A 16,180-nucleotide genomic window follows, 5' to 3' on the forward strand; every position below is an offset into this window, starting at 1 on the left:
CTAGTGTACACTAAATATCTTGATATTTGTAGGATCATTACGAACTTTAAAATTTTCACCCACTCACCTAACATTGGTGTTGGAGTATGCCCCAATATAAACACCCCCCTTGACGATGAAGGCTTCTTTAATCCACATGACCTGTTCACAAATCAGATGTTCTGATTTGGTGGACGAGAAGCTGTTAATGTTTATATTACTTGGTCACAACCAGATAGGCTGTCAATATTAATACTGCAAGTGGTTGTTTGAAGACTTATTTCATTATGTTAGACAGTATTACTCTTCTTTATTCTACTCCTCCTCTGCTTTACGGAGCAGGATTTTGTCCATTTTCAAAAAAATAAAACTGAGTATAACAATTGTTTTCAAGTTCTTGCAAGCTCTTTGTTTTTGCAGTTTGTTGTTATTATTTTATTTTTGTAGCCAAAACCTATAACAAGCTAAAGATTCAGACTAGAATCAAATGCTACTAAGCTAAGTTTATTTCTGTAATTCTCATGGCTACAACCTGATCATAAAACAATTCTAATGCTATGAGGAGTTGAAGACCAAACTGATACGACTGGAAGAATGGGAAAAAAGTTGGCCTTTCCTCTCGTTATATAAGATTTGGCTATGGCCGAGAGGTTTCACTCCCATTCTTTTGATGTTTTTATCCAACTCATGCGACTTGCTAATTAAACTTAACCTGTCTTTTTTACTTGCACAGTTACTTTCAAGGTTTAGGACTAAAAGGATCACTTTTTTCATACATTAAGGAATATTTCGATTACATGGCATTTATGGACTAAAAGGATCACTTTCCGGATTATTTCGATTACGTGGTATATATGAAGGATTAAAATAATCACCTTTTCCTTAACACATTAAGGACTATTTCAATATTTGGTAAATGCAAGACAATTTATCATAGCTAACCTAGGAAGAGTCAAATTAGATATGATTTTTAATCGGATGCAACAGATAAACATGCATAGCTCGAAACAGATGCGCTTATGTAATGGTGAGGTGATCCAAAGTCGGTATTTCAGATAATGTTCATGAAAGTGCATTTTCAATATATATTATGAAAATGTTAAGCCATCATTACGAGACTTGTAAAACAACAATTAGCATACTCAGTTACAAGTATCGTTAAATTCAAGTCATTCTCTTGACCAATGAAACAATCAAACAAAAACAGCTATGGCAGTAGAAGAATTAGACAAAGGACCTCCATTGGACTCCGGCGAACCACTCAACGCGGAAACTTCATCGGAACCTCTTCACTTTCCCTTTTGACTTACCACCGTATGAAAAGCGAGAAAGAAGATCGATCCTTGCTCGATGCTGCTCTTAGTCCGGCGATTATCGGGAAAGATGATTGGGAGCAGAGGAGTGGAGGGGTTTGTATGTCTCAATCGGGTTGCGCTTTGGGCCCTAATTTGATCCTTCAAGTTGATAAATGGCTCTGATTTTGGTATTTTGTCCATATAAAAAATAATTTTTATTCATTTAAATTATATTTTTTTGAACAAAAGTGTCTTTCAAACTTAATAAATTAAGGTGAGCTTAATATTATATCAAAATTTGTGTGTTGATAATACGTGTAACTAATTTTTTTTCTTTTTCACCCCTTTTTTTCTTTTTATCTAAATATGTGCTCTAAGAAAATTAGACCATAAAAGTTCTTCATTTTATATAATATATGAGACAGATAAAGAGGCAAAGACCTGATTTATTCAATTTGCATTATAAAGACCTAATTCAACTTATTTTTCGTTGTATTTTGGAGTTTTGATGATTTAACAAACTATAGTAAAGAAATTCGATCTTCTAAGTTTTCTTGTCACAGGCCAAGTCATGGTATGCAACTGTAAAGCTGTCTAGGTTTTTGTCTCTCTTACAAAAAGAACTTGTTGACAAGAAATAACCTATTTTTTGCAAATCAAAATATTCAAAAGCAAAAGTCATTCTCAAGAAAAAACGCTACTCAACCTCAATTAGGGACCTGATTGAGTGTTATCATGTCTTGAGTTGTATTTCGAATTTAGCTTCTTATGTTCTTATGTTGTAGATTTATTCTTATGTTATAAAGGATCAATAGATTGTTTCAGTTGTAACCATTTTGTGAGGTGAGTTCAAGGCTAGAGTTAGTGTGTTTGGGTGATTGAAGTATATATCAACTAAAGATAGTTGATATAATGGGCAATAAATGTATTGCTTTGAGTCTTGTAATAAAGGTGTTACAAGAAGGTAGGAATTATGAGTTTAATTCCTAAATTGCAAGAAAACTGTAATTTAAAACTTGATTTGTTGTTAGTGGACTTGTTTGAGAAATTATGTGTAACAGGTCATGATTTTTTTCTTTTCTCGAGCAATGAAGTTTTCACGCAAAATATTTGTGTTCATTACTTTAAGCATTTATATTATTTCCTATTTTTAATACAGCCAAGGGACCTGATCTCTTGACTGTATTTTCAAAAATGAAGTATATATACATTGCAGAATAATAGTTCTCCAAACTAATGGTAATGGAGAAGTGTAGCTTACTCCACCTAGTTGTGCTATTGTTGAACAGATTATATTACTGTTGATGACGTGAGTAACTCAGGTCTCATTTGTTTGCACTTAATAGAAAATTAAATTTGAATTATTCAGATATTAAACCATTAAATGCGTTTATTTTTTCTACTAAACAAATCTCTTAATGGATCTAAAAAAATCTGAATGAATCAGATCTTTAATAGAATCTTAACACCATTAAGACATTAAAATTCTAATTTCTATCGGCAAAAATAATTTTACCACCTGTCACATATCTTTCGGCCACTAACAATCAATCAATCCATTATTTTCCTCCGTAAGATTCCAATGAAGAATTGAAATAACAACTTCCGTTGAAAAAGTTAAAACTATTATTATATGGCTGTTTGCTATGTGCTATTTGCAGTAACAAGGGTCGCTGTACATTCTTCAACTTCAATATCATTAACAAAAAAAAAGTTAAAAATTATATCTAATGAACTATTTCTAATTATGTTTACCGACAATTTTAGTAAATCACCAGTAATCATCACTAACCACATCTGCAATCACAATTATCACCACCATCATCATTGTCAACTATCATTATCGTCATCTATCACCAACCATAGTTGTCATTATTACCACGGTTGATAACTATTACTATCAGCCGATACCACACTTACCTTCTTCATCATTATAATTATATTCATTTTCAGCACCACCTCGGTCTTTATAACCGCCGTCACCTCCACCGCCTCTACCAACTATCACCACTATAATCAAGTTTTACAACCAACAGACTCCACCATCACGACTAGCATTGCCGCCAACTATCACCATACAGTTCACCATCACCACCACTACTATCAGCCGCTACCATCATTGTGGTTAATCTATACTACCGACCACCTCTGTCATCATAACTAGCAGCGCTGCCAACTACAAAAACACATCACCAACCACCACAAATTTTTCAACAACCACCATCAACAATACCGTCAATCACTAACATCAACCAACTTCATCATTACAACCATCAACATCACTACCAATCGTCATTATTATGATAGTCACTACAACATGAATCACCTCTACCGTCACAACTATCAACACTATCATTACTAGCCACTAACAACAATTATTATCACCACCACCACCACTATAAACTATTTCCACCATCACTAGCAAGTATAAGCGTTTCATTTTTTAAAATCAAATAATGATTTTTTTTGTTAATTCTTTTTTAATATTTAATTAATTTTTATTTAAATTGGATATTAATTATGTACACGTAAATAGATTATGTATATTCAAATGTTGAAAAACAAACAGTTTTAATCATTTAGTATTTAGATCTAGAGACAGCATCTTAATCATTCAGATGTGCATTCAGATTCAGACGTCTGAATCTGAATGAAAATAAATGAGGCCTAAATACACATCACCGTTAGGGAGAAAAATTCTTTTTGGAACATCTAACTTTGCTATTGAATCTTTGTTCAAAAAATTTCACATTTGATACCATATGATTTGTAGCTCTAGTGTCTACAATCCACTCTTGTTTGTTTGTTAAACAAGAAAGAATAGTATTGTTATCTGTTGTATTGACTGAGTATACTAATTACTGTTAACTAACTTCCGAATAGGTGGTTAACTAACTAACAAACTGCTAGTTACTGTTAGAGTAAAAGGAGTCTTTTATTTCAACAAACTCCCACAACAATTTTGTCAACAAATTGAATTAACATAAATCATCTTCAAAGTGGCAAGAAGAGAGTCAAATACAAAATAAGAAGCTTCAAAATTGTGTTGGAGAATCTCTTAACATCAACACGTTATAATTTTTATTTTTTTTCCTTAAAATTAAACCCCCTTGATAATTTAGACATAAAAATCAATTACATTCAGAACAAATAAGGGGAGTGTATGAGTTAGGATACATACGATCCAAGATAATAACAAAAGCCATAAATATGTGAGGTTCAAATCCTGGCTGTACCACCAAGCTAAAAACATCGTCGCTAATCAAAATAGTGGTGTGAGAAGTAGCGTTAGCTACTTTTCGCGATATATTTGCTACAATATGACCATCAGAGTTTGTAATGTTGCAATTTCTCCTACGAAAAGAACCCTCCACTCTAAAATCTGGCCTCCTCTGCCTCCTTTTCATGTCCATGACATTATTCTCTCCGCCAACAAATACTTGAGCTTGGCATGACGAAGTCGTCATGCTTGTTCCCATCATCGTGAACAAAGATGATGGAGGTCTTCTCATTATGAATAAAGGAGTGGATCCATCAACATCTTCCCCTCCGCTACATCCATTCCATTCATATTGTAATTGCACACTTATCTGTTAATACATACATACATGATTATATATGTAGGATCCGTAATTGATTAATGGTTGAATATGATAGACTTCTAAATTTGTTAGTAAATTTCATTTAGATATTTGAACTATGATTTGTTTCAGTTTAGGACTTGAATATATAATAGTGTATTCTGATTAGACACTTTCGCCTCAAATTCTGGAAAATCGGTTGTGCTAGTTCTTGAGCGTCATTACGTAGTCATATAAAATACAACACGTCCTCTAATACATACATCAACATTAATTGAAACATTACACATCAACATCAATTGAAACATGCCTGATGTCGTGTTTACAACTTACTTAGGCTAAACACATACAATTAAAGGAAGTGATATATTATACGTGGTTAACTTATCTACATAATGAGCACTTGAGAATACACACAGAAATTTTAGCAAAATTTGAATCGAAAGTATCTAATATGAATCATGTATTCAAGTGATCAATCGAAACATGTCATAGTTCAGAGTGTCTAAATTAATGAAATATACCAACATGTTAGAGAGATTATCCATGTATCCAACCTCGATTTATAAGAAGAAATGAAGATGAGGATAAAATTAAAGCATACGTACCTGTGGTCTCAATGTCAAGAGAGGTTTACCGTGTGCGTCCATGAGTACTAGTCCACTGGATCTGCTGCCTCGGCTAGCAATGGCCCGATTCTTCCTTCGGGTATAGTTGTCTACCCGGAAAACTAACCTCCCTTGCTTATCGAACACCGTGAATCCATCCGTTCCTTGGAAACTCATACTAGATTTCTTCCACACTGTGAAGATAGACGGGGAATTAACCCGTTGCCTACTTGTTATTACACGAGTTGGACGAGGAGGAGGAAGAGGAGGACGGCCATTATTATTATTATCTTTGCGATCATCATCTTTCTTGTAAACAAGACGTTCGCGTCGCAGTTTTTTAGGATGATATGCTGGATGAATTTTTGACATGTATTCAAGCAAAGATGGTTGTACTCTTGCCCTTCTTGATCTCTTAATAAACTTAGATTAGAACTAACCAGATTATTCTTATTATTATTTTTAATACGATTAATATATATAATCTATCTATTTAATTTTTTGACCAAATTTACATAGTGGAAGATGACGAGCCTTTGTCGCGTACGAATGTGTTTAAAACTTAGTACGCAAAAAAATTAATTAACTATTCTAATTAAGAATGTAAATTGGAAGAGTATTGATCAATAGATTGGAAATGCTACAAGAATTAATGTATTTATGTGGAAAGAGATACCTATCTTTCAACTAATTTATGTTTGTTTAATTAGCAATAAGAAATTATTAGTGGATGGTATTAAGTCTAGTGGTTATTAACAATGTTAAACTATCAGGATCAAATTGAGGTAGGGCCGGTTGGCCTTGTGTCCACTTCTATTATTCCTCTAGTAACATAAAATAATAATTATATAGGTATGGATCTCTCTATAGTTTATATTAATCAATTCATGATCAATGGTATATGCTAGTTGCCCATTGGAAGAGTAATCACACTGTATATTTTGGTCGAAACAATGGGAAGGAAAGAAAGAAGAACACAAAAACCTTGTTGAGAATATAATTAGTGCATCCAATTCTTGCTTTCTCGATGTTGGCTTTTTAATTATATTGTTCATGTTTTAGATATTTAATTCTAGGTATGTAGGGTGTTGAAAATTCTGTTCTTATAAGATGGTGGTTTGTTTATATGATTTTGGCGATTTTCAACTCTCAAATTAGCTTCTAGGTTAGGTTAAACCTAAAAATGAACAAAGATCCTAAAATTGTATTCCATCACCATCCATTATCAAAGAGAATCTACACGTGTTTTGGTTCATAAAAGAAAAAGCAAAATCGCACGGGAGAAAATATATAGCGAATATAATTAAGTAAATAAAAGTATATTTATGCTTACACAGTTCAACAAAGTTTACTTTTTTCTTGAGTGGTGTAAACATAAAAAATGGGAAAAAACATAGATTCCTCCTTGAATTTTCACGAAAGTCAGTTATGTACCTAAACTATCATGAGGACCTATTACACACTTGAATTTCTTAAAAGTGAATTTATTTCCACCTTGAAGCACATACAACCGTTCACATGATAAGAAAGTGTTTCACACTCACGCCACATCATCATCATGTCACTGCCATATCAACAATTACGTCAGATTTTTAAAATATTAATTTTGTGTCACCCTAATTGCTTCTTTTTTCCTTTACACCATCAAACCCACCATTAAACCACCACTAGTGTTGCCATTAGCACCAAATTCACATCTCCACCACATAGATGTCACCACCTACAACCTAATTCGCCATCAGAATCTTTCCACAACCACTGTTACCATAAAAAATTGCAAGCAATCATAATAAATTTAACTAAATTCACCATCGAAATCACATCACCACCATTGTCACCATTTAAATTTATCACCATCATAACCACAAATTTCAATATCCCACGAATTTCGTTGTCAATTATCGAAATTAAAAGTCATACCACCACTAATTTTATCACCCATCACCAAATCCACCACCAAAAGTTATCACAATTACAAATGTCGTTCAAGCTTGAAGAAGAGATTGGTGAAAAATAAGAACTTGATTTATGAAAGAAAATAAAGTGATTTTGATAAGATAAAAGAAGGAGAAGAGATGATGAATATCATGAAGAGAAATAAAAAGTTGGAGGGTTTTCCATGGAGAATGGACTGTGTTTTCCTTCTTGTTTTTTGATTCATTTACGCATTTTTTTTCTTTTCCTTTTAATTCTTTTGCCACATCAGCTTCTGGGTGAAAATAAATTCACTTTTAAGTAATAATAGATCGTTATGGTAATTTATGCATGTAACTGACTTTTCGTGACAAGTTAAAAGGAAAATTTATACTTTTTCCCCATAAAAAATTGTATTAATATACCGTATGAGTCAATGACATATATCAAATACTAGACTTGATCTCAGCAAAAGGCCACAAAAGTAACATGGTGTTGGTGAAATTACAAGATTACAAATTATAATTGAAAAATAAAATGAAGAAAATAAATTCAGTTCTTGGCTGAGGTGCGGATATCTCGCTCTCTTTAAGGAGATTCAAACCCACTGCAGCAAAATTTTTCACTTATCCAGCAGTAGTCCTCTTGACTTGTCCCCTCCACGATACAACAGTCTTATCACAAAATGTAACACTACAAACTCTGGACAAGAGTTGAGTTTAAAACTCCACACAAAAGAACATCTCCCTTCAACTAATAAGAACTCTCTTTTTTGACAAACTTAATACACTCAATGTTTTCTTACATTTCAAAACAAAGAAGACCTCTCTATTTATAGAAGAGGAAATCATTCAAAAGATGAAAATATAATGGAATGCCATCATTATCATCATTATCATTTAGTGCATCATTATGATTTAGTGCACCACTTATTAGTGATAATTAGGTTAAAAATACATAATGGAATGAATAATCTTGCACTAACTAAAGATGATAATGAAAGGCATTTTTATGCACTAATGAGAAATAGAATAAAGATGACATTAAATGTCATCAATAGATAATTGCTAAAATTATAATTTAATAAAATGTTAAAATGTCACACTAACAATCCCCCTCTCATTTTAATATTATATAAGAGAGTCTATCAGCTGAAGGAAGACTACTATACATAATAAAGTTGTGTTCTATATTGAATCTCCACTTAGTGAAACAATAACATTTACTCCAGAGTCGTAGTCGTCTCAGACTTGAACTATGACTGCTTAAGAGACATAAAATATTAATGCTCACACATAGTAATCAAGGTGTTGTCACGAGCTTTATAAGTCAGCACATTAAGGCCTTTGTGCTATCCCGGTCTTATGAGTGCTTTTGAGAATAAGCCCAATTCTCATAGAAAGCGGCCTACTTCTACACTCACATAGGTGAAATCTGTCGAGAGTGCTCCTGTAAATTTAACACTCCACCCATACGGGCTATTTTGAGAATAAGCCCAATTCTCATAGAAAGCGGCCTACTTCTACACTCACATAGGTGAAATCTGTCGAGAGTGCTCCTGTAAATTTAACACTCCACCCATACGGGCTACAGATTTTCATTAAGAGTTTTTTTAAACTCAATCTCCACAACTCAGTACAAGAAACAATGCACTTACATCATAGGGAGGGAATATAAAATAGTGCATTTTTTCACAACAAGTCATCATATGATTCGTTTTTCCCATTGAACCTGGTTATAGGATCTCTAGTCTCCAGATTGGATTTCCTCATATATGACTCATGAATTTATAGGCTTCAATCTCATCCCCCTCGATGTGCTCCAAACCTTTTCTCTTGTTAAGGCCTTAGTAAGAGGATTTGTAAGATTTTCACAAGATTTGACATAATCAACATTAATGGTACCACTTGTCAAATATGATCTTACATTACTGAGTTTTCTCTTTATAGGTCTGGATTTACCGTTGTAATAACAATTTTGAACTCTACCAATGGCTGCAGTGCTATCACAATGAATTAAAATTGGAGGAATTGGTTTTTCAAAATAAGGTATTTGAAATAATAAATCTCTTAACTAATTCGTTTCCTCACTAGCTGAAGCTAAAGCAATTAGTTCAGCCTCTATGGTAAAGTTAGCAATTATAGTTTGCTTTTTTTGATTTCCAACAAACAGCACCACCATCCAATGTAAAAATATAACGAGTGCTAGAATAGGAATCACCTACTAGAGTGTTTCAATTTGCATCAAAAAAGCTTTCAGTTACAGCAGGATATTTTTTATAGAACAAACCACAAGTTTTTGTTTCAATTAAATATCTCATAACTCTTGTTATAGAATGCCAATGTTCATTACCTGACTTGCATGCGAATCTGCTAAGTACTCCTACTGCATATGCAATATCAGGCCTAGTGCAATCAGTCACATATCTCAAACTTCCAATTAAGCTAGCATACTCCTTTTGATTTATCACATCATTTTCACTTTGAACAAGAAACAAGTGTACACCATAATCAAAAGGAGTTAAAACATACTTGCAATCAAGAAAGTTATATTTTTTCAAAATTTTCTCAACATAATGTGACTGGTCAAAAAAAATTCCATCACATGTTCTAGTAATTTTTATTCCAAGAATAAAATTTGCCTCACCAAGATCTTTCATATCAAAATGGCTTCTAAGAATGTTCTTAGTATCATTAATAACATTCATATTTGAGATAAAGATTAATAAATCATCAACATAATGGAAATAATAACGTGTGTATTATTTCAAGACTTATGATATATGCACTTATCACACTCATTTGTTTTAAAATCATTTTCAATCATGCAGGAATCAAACTTTTCATGCCATTGCTTTGGTGCCTATTTCAAGCCATATAGGGATTTAGTAAGTTTACATACTTTGCTTTCTTGGCCTGCTTCAACAAAACCCTCAGGTTGTTCCATATAATTTTTTTTATTAAGGTCTCCATTTAAAAAAGCAGTTTTTACATCCATTTGATGAATATGAAAATAAAAAATTACAGTTATAACAATTAAAAGTCTAATGGATGTAATTCTAATAACCGGAGAAAAAGTATCAAAAATCTCTAGGTCTTCTAATTGCTTAAATCCTTTAGCAACTAGTCTAGCCTTATATTTATCGATTTATCTATTCGGTTTTAACTTTTTTCGTAAGACCCATTTGCAACCAATTATTTTACAACCTGGTGGTAAATCAACTAACTTCCAAGTTTTATTAGAAATTAGTGATTTCACTTCATCATTTACATCTTCTTTCCAAAAAATAGAATCATGTGAAGATAAAACTTCTTGTAAAGTGAAAGGGTCATCTCCAACATTAAAAACAAAAAAATCAGGATCAAAATTTTTTTCTACTCTAGCTCTTTTACTTTTGTTAACTCAAAATCATCAATTTCCTTATTTTTTAAAGTGGAAGAAGAAGAACTAGGTAGTGATAAAATATTTTGTTCAATCCTTTGACCCCCACTATTTTTAGAATCAAAAAGAAATTTATTTTCATGAAAAATTGCATCACCTGATTCTATTACAATATTACCTTCAAGATTAAAAAATCTATAGGCTGTACTATTTGAAGCATAACCAAGAAAAGTACAAGTAATAACTTTCTTATCCAATTTTGTAACCTTGGATCCATTAGCCTCACAAATGTTAGACAACCCAAACTCTTAGATATCCAAACTTGGCTTGTGACCTTTCCACAACTCAAAAGGTGTTAGTTTAGTCTTTTTATGAGGCACTCGATTTAACACATAACACGCAATCAAAATAGCTTCACCCCAAAAATTTAAAGGCGCATTTGACTCAATAAGCATGACATTAGTCAATTCAACCAAAGTTCTATTTTTTCTTTCCGCTACACCATTAGATGAAGGATAATAAGGAGGAGTAGTTTCATGAATTATTCCCAATGATCTGACAAAAGAATTAAACTCATTTGACTCATATTCACGGCCTCTATCACTTCTAATTCTTTTTTTTTTATTTACAAACTGATTTTCAACTTCATAGAGAAAAAATTTAAAATTTTCAAAAATATCACTTTTATTTTTCATCAAGCAAACATATGTAAACTTAGAAAAATCATCAATGAAAGTGATAAAATATCTATTTCCTCCACGAGTTAAAATTTCTCCAAGTTCACAAATATTAGTGTGAACTAATTCTAATAAATCAGTTTTTCTTTCAACTTGAAAATGAGGCCTTTTGTGATTTTGGATTTACTACAAGCTTCACACTTTTTAAAATTCTTTTTAATCATTGGGATTAATCCTAAACTACTCATGATTCCAACATAACGATAATTAATATGACACAAACGAGCATGCCAAAAATTAGTAGAAGAACATGTAAACAAAAGTAGAAACTTTATTCATTTCAACATTCAGTTTAAACATCTCATCACAAGTATACCCCTTTCCCACAAAAATACCCTTTTCATAATTACATATTGATCAGATTTAATAATCTGTTTAAAACCTGCTTTGTTAAGAAGAAAACTAGACATCAAGATTTTTCTCATGGAAGGAGTATAAAGTACATCTTTCAAAGTTAATACCCTTCCAGGGGTAAAACACAATTCGACATCTCCCGTTCCAAACACTTGAGTAATATGAGAATCACCGAGCATGATGGTTTTGGGCTCTTCAAAAGGAGTATATTTTTTTAAACCAATCTTTGTCATAACAGACATGATGATTTACACGAGAATCAGCCCACCATCCATCAACATTCTCAACCATGTTTATATTTGTAATCATTGCCACAAAAGGCTCTTCGATAATCTTTGCCTGAGGTGTAGGATCACATTTTCAATATCTGTAAAATTAAGCAGTATATCCACTTTTGCCACAGACAAAGCATGGTCATTTGTCATAAACTTGTTGATTTTGTGCTTGACTATTTTCATCATTATTTTTTTTGGGAAGTCTACCATTATTTTTCTTGAACTTTTTCTTCTTAGATTTCAAATAGTTATTTTTGTTAGATTCAGGAGTAGCAGCTTTTGAAGTAACTAAATTTACCTTCGTTGTGATGTTGCTCTCTTCATTTTGTAAAAGTGCATCTTGGCCCCTTGCCTCCTCTTCTATGCGGATTTTCATTATCAAAGTCTCAAGAGAGGTTTCCTTTTGTTTGTGGCGCATAATTTTTTGAAACTCCTTTCATGAAGGTGGAAGTTTGTCTATTATGCCACAAACAATAAGGTTGTCTCTATTTTTGACTTTTTCGGACCTGAGCTCTCCAACGATCATTATAAAATCTTGAGTTTGGTCTATCACTGATTTGTCATCCACCATTTAGAAACGAAAAAATTGGCTAGAAGCATATTTTTTCGCTCCAGCTTCTTCGGTATCATATTTACTCTGCAATGCTTTCCATATTTTCTTTGCACTAGAGTAAGTTCTATCATAATAATCATAAAAATTATCAGATAGACAATTAAGAATATAATACCGACACTTGTAGAAATCATTATTGTACTTTTTCACTTTCTCTTGATGAGAAATAAGTTCATCATTATCCATGGAGAGGATGCCAACTTTATTAGAATTTTTCTAAGTTAATACATATGAAACATTGAGAAGACTTAAGTAGAAAAGTATTTTACCCTTCCATCTCTTGAAATGATTACCATTGGACCGAAATGACTTGTTTAGATCTCTCATCTTGATATCCGCGGATTTTTCAATTGTAGCCATATTGAATCTCCTTAAAATTGTTGGTGAAATTACAAGATTACAAATTACATTTGAAAAATAAAATGAAGAAAATAAATTCACTTCTTGGTTGAGGTGCGGATATCTCGTTCTCTTTAAGGAGATTCAAGTCCACTGCAACAAATCTTTTCACTTGTCCAGCAGTAGTCCTCTTGACTTGTCCCCTCCAGGATACAATAGCCTTATCACAAAATGTAACTCAACAAACTCTGGACAAGAGTTGAGTTTAAAGCTCCACACAAAAGAACACCTTCCTTCAACTAATAAGAACTCTCTTTTTTGACAAATTTAATACACTTAATGTTTTCTTACATTTCAATATTAAACAAAGAAGACCTCTCTATTTATAGGAGAGGAAATCATTCAAAAGATAGAAAATATAATGGAATGCCATCATTATCATTTAGTGCACCATTATGATTTAGTGCACCACTTATTAGTGATAATTAGGTTAAAAAATACATAATGGAATGAATAATCTTGCACTAACTAAAGATGATAATGAAAGACATTTTTATGCACTAATAAAAAATAGAATAAAGATGACTTTCAATGCCATCAATGGACAATTGCTAAAATTGCAATTTAATAAAATGTTGAAATGTCACACTAACACATGACAACCTTAATTACCAGCCAATTACAACCACCCTAAAGTCTATGTGCACAGAGTCCGGCTTTCTTGTTTTACCAACTCCAATTTGGATTTTACTATTTATCTAGCTAATACAGCTCACGCATTTTCCATAGTAAAAACCGAAGTTTCTATCAAAAAAACGAGGTATAATACATAAATATATTCTTTAACTTGGTTTTATTTTATATTTATATCTTTTAATTTTGGGTGTGCATAACTAAATACTTAAACTTGTATAAAATTGAACAAGTAGACATACATGTCATATGTGAAACAATGCACGTAAGACGTCATGTAGGACACAAAATTGTCATATAGGATGCCATGTAGGATGAATATGTCGATTTGTTCAAGTTATGGATAGTTAAAGTTCCTACTTGTGAACTTAAAAAATTAGAGGTCATACTTACAAGCTGGACCAAAGTTAAAGGTCATATTTATGTATTATGCCAAAAAACAAAGAAAAAACCAAACCGAATTGCTTGAAAATAGTCAAATGAGACGGAATTGCTCAGATGGTAAACACCCCCCATTTTCAAATCTATGGTTGTGAGCTCGAATCATCAAAAAAGTAAAAAGGTTGGAAACTCTATGAAAGGGTAAAATAAAATAAAATAATCATTAAAGATAAATTAATTACATTAAGTGAATATTTAAAATTAAAATTTAGATATTAAAAAACTATATAAAAGTACTATAAGTTGCACACTACTAAAAAAAAAAACTGGAATAAACTACGAACTTTGTCTTCATTTAGCTCGTAGCTAATCAAACTTTAGCTACAAAAAATTGTCCATCACTAAATCTACTTTTTTTTAGTAGTGATAATTTTTCTCTTGTCAATATAATAAAAAATATTAATAAAATTATTAGTCAAGTTTGTATAATGTAAATCTAAAATAAATAAAATGAAAATATCATCTACTTTAGAAGAAAAGATGTACTATCGAACGATATGTTTATGAATTTATTGTGTGAATAAGAAACAAGTGCATTATATTATATCTGTAATAAATGTATATGATGATTCTCTTCTTAGCTATATCAAGGTTAATTCTTTACTCTTGGACTTGCATATACAACTTGGCGCCTTTGTTGTTGTTTTCTTATTTGTCTGTATTGAAGGTGGATTCCTCATAAAGTAATAAATTACCACTAGGGCGGCTCGACAAACCTCAAGGTGTGAAACTAAATCTTAAAACTTCATATCTTTAGTTTTTTTTTAATTGGGCAAAGAAATAATTTGACATAATAAATAAACATGTCCTTTTAACTTAGATTTATCTGATATTTATATCCTTTAATTTTGAATGCATAAGTAAACACTTTAACTGGTATAAAATTAAACAAATAGTACACACATGTACATCCTACATGGCATAGTACAAATAGAACGCCATGTATGATGCAAATTGGCCAAGTAGGATGCCACGTATAGGACATATATGTTCAATTTTATATTATTTTTAAATATCTACTTGTACAAATCCAAAATTAGAGAATATACATATAAATATAAATTAAGTCCCAATGACTTGCACACAGGAAAAAAAACCAGAAAAAAACAGTACTGCTATGTGGAATCATTTTAGATATACTCTTTCCGTTCCAAGATAACGTTTGATTTAGTACGAAGTTTAAAAAAAGATTTAAAAAACTCTTGAAATTTATTGTCTAAAACGTTTATTGACCATTTGTATAACTATAAATTACTCCATAAAGGGTAAAAAGAGAATTTCTAAACTTTAATTATTCCAATTATAAAAATATAATTTTTTTAACAGACTAAAAAAGATATATCATAAAAATTGAAATAGAGCAAGTATACAATAGTAGCGGGGGCATGATTAATCATCTAATTGTAGTGGAATTCTTGTGCAACGTGTGTATGAAATGAAAGTAAGGAGGGTATTGGTAGCTCATCGGGGAGGATCTAAAAGCTCGGTTACGGGTTCAAAGCTCGGTTATGGGTCTACGTAAATTCAATAATTTTGTACATATCTTGTATTATGTATATATTGTTGTTCAACTTGTATCACTAAAATACTTAGAATATAACTTTGAAGAACTTGCTAAGAGACAACAAAGTTTAAAGAATATTTTCAAAACTAGAAACTTAAAACCAATCAAGAAAATAGAATCTGAAACATATTATAAATAATATACAAAATATTTTTTACTCAAAGAAGAAAATCGAGCCAATTGAATGCACAATGTCCTTAAGGAAATTATTCCCCTCAAGTTCCCAAGTTTAATGGAATGTATCCTTCAGGATAGAGAGATCTTAATCACAGATATATCGGTACCTAAAACCACGGTATCAACGAACTATTCAACAACAACAAAGTACACTTAGAATACTAGATTTAATAGAAGAAGAAGAAGTCCAGAAATTCGTTGTTGAAAAATAAGAGGAAATCTCTTTATT

The 16,180-nt window shown here is 31.7% G+C and overlaps 1 protein-coding gene across 1 annotated transcript; it reads right to left on the minus strand.

Moving 5' to 3' along the window:
- Positions 1 to 4,345: 4,345 nt before the first annotated feature.
- LOC129881552 (protein LURP-one-related 5-like) lies at positions 4,346 to 5,892 on the minus strand (the record flags this gene model as incomplete). The annotated part of the gene is made up of 2 exons (XM_055955731.1): positions 4,346 to 4,864; positions 5,464 to 5,892. Coding segments are annotated over 2 exons (888 nt in total), but the record flags the coding sequence as incomplete, so codon positions are not given.
- Positions 5,893 to 16,180: the final 10,288 nt, after the last annotated feature.

The sequence above is a fragment of the Solanum dulcamara genome, chromosome 3, assembly GCF_947179165.1.
Source record: "Solanum dulcamara chromosome 3, daSolDulc1.2, whole genome shotgun sequence".
NCBI classification, from domain to species: Eukaryota; Viridiplantae; Streptophyta; class Magnoliopsida; order Solanales; family Solanaceae; genus Solanum; species Solanum dulcamara.